Below are 1,833 nucleotides of genomic sequence, written 5' to 3'. Positions count from 1 at the left end.
ACCCAACACAGACCTAACATAGACCTAAACATAGACCAAAACATAGACCCAATATAGACTCAACATAGACTCAATATAGACCCAATATTGACCCAGCATAGGCAAACCAACCGTCTGTCCAGCTGCCCATAAATGGCAGTGACTGTTTCAATACGTGACTGTGTTTCTATACGTGACTGTGTTTCTATACGTGACAGTGTTTCTATTAGTGACAGTGTTTCTATCAGTGTCTGTGTTTCTGTCATGGTCGTATTCACCAACAGCCGCTGAGTTTTTCATGTTTGTTTTCTCTTCATGCTCCTCAAGATCATTAGGAAAATCATTCTGAGCCGCTTCCAAAGTCTCAGGTAAACCTAGACAAAAGAGGACAGAGCAGAATATCACAGGAGGCAGAGGTCTTTGTTTGGAAAATAACCATCAATTAAAACAGGTTTTCATTAGAACCATAACCGTCCATCAGAAAATAAAAACGGTTTGAAATAACTGGTCAGGATATCAGACCCATTAGGTGAGTCTGAATGGAAACCAGTTCCAGGTTGATTCTAATTATTGTTATTGTTTCAGATGTTTTCTGTCATCAGATCACCTTCAGCTTGAGCTCCACTGTCCTTTAAATCCAGATGTAGATCTGAAAAGAAAAAAAGATATTTTGGAAAAGGTATGAAATATATTCTAACTTAATGTTTAAAAGCCAAAGCCTATCTGGGCTCAGCTGAGCAGAAGCTCACAGCGGCCCTACCTTCACGCGCCTCCTCTCCAAACCTGTCTGACTCTCTGCTGCCACCTGGCGGCTGTGCTGTAGTACTTCCGCCGCTCCGCAGCCTTTCTTCTTCGCCCTCCTTTCCTTCTTTCCTCTGTCCTTCTCCGGCCTTCAGCATGGTGATTTTAACTGACAGCACGGAGATTCATTAATAAAGGACAATAGAGCAGAAATTAAACCAACAAATCTGCAGTAAAACCTTGTTTGTGAATTGTGAAAAAAATAAAAATAATAAAGTTCTTAAGACCAGCGGTAATAAGTCATAAGTAGAAAACCCGTCATCGTTTAAATTTTTACCTTTTCTCCGCGTAAAGCTCAACAAAACCAAGCTGCAGAAGCGTTTGAGAACCAGTTTACATGTTGCTATGGCAACAGGAATGTTTGCGGACAACAGTAACGTAAACAACGGGAGTCACGTGAGTTAAGGTGAGCTTCCGGGTCCGGCCAGCTGACAGGATTGTATTCCTCCAATCAGATAATTCACACACCTGCTGCTGTTAACCCATTGGATGAACTCTTTACAGTCTCCTCATTTAATTCATCACCTAATGTTACTATACAATGAAATAATAAATTAGTTTATTTACAGTAAAACGGTTAATTGGTTTAAAACTTTTCTGTTTCAACTGGAACAGCAAAAATAACCTGTAAAAATAAATCAGTCGCTTTAAAATACGTACAGATAAAAATATAATTGTACAAAACCATTGATTAAACAATAAAACATTTATTCACATTTTCTGAAATAATGTAAATAAAAGTTACCTTAAACCAGGTATAATTAATAATAATTTACAATCACCTCTTATACCAGATTGAAACAGTAAAATGATGGTTACTGCGGTTCACATGAATGTTCATTAGCCCAGAAAAATCCTCCTTATAGAGCTATAAGGAGGAGTTCACCTGTCCAGCAGGTGGGATTCAGACACATCCATCATATCATTAACCCTTCTGCACCTTCTCCATTCTCTGATGGATGATCTATCTATCTATCTATCTATCTATCTATCTATCTATCTATCTATCTATCTATCTATCTATCTATCTATCTATCTATCTATCTATCTATC

At 38.1% G+C, this 1,833-nt stretch overlaps 1 protein-coding gene across 1 annotated transcript in view; it reads right to left on the bottom strand.

Annotated features, from left to right (window-relative positions):
• The window catches only part of iqub (IQ motif and ubiquitin domain containing), a 19,367-nt gene extending 18,261 nt beyond the window's left edge, over positions 1-1,106 (bottom strand). Inside the window, exons 1-4 of the mRNA XM_015387439.1 lie at positions 1,058-1,106; positions 740-889; positions 587-628; positions 258-353 (exon numbers count right to left, since the gene is read on the bottom strand). Of these exons, the coding sequence (XP_015242925.1) occupies positions 258-353; positions 587-628; positions 740-878 (277 nt within the window). The 5' untranslated portion in view covers positions 879-889; positions 1,058-1,106. The remainder of the gene's footprint in view (positions 1-257; positions 354-586; positions 629-739; positions 890-1,057) is intronic.
• Between the last annotated feature and the right edge of the window lie 727 nt (positions 1,107-1,833).

This window comes from Cyprinodon variegatus, unplaced genomic scaffold, assembly GCF_000732505.1.
Source record: "Cyprinodon variegatus isolate N-32 unplaced genomic scaffold, C_variegatus-1.0 Scaffold394, whole genome shotgun sequence".
In the NCBI taxonomy this organism is placed as follows: domain Eukaryota; kingdom Metazoa; phylum Chordata; class Actinopteri; order Cyprinodontiformes; family Cyprinodontidae; genus Cyprinodon; species Cyprinodon variegatus.
Note: the sequence above shows the minus strand (reverse complement) of the source record. Positions and strands in the feature narration are given on the sequence as shown.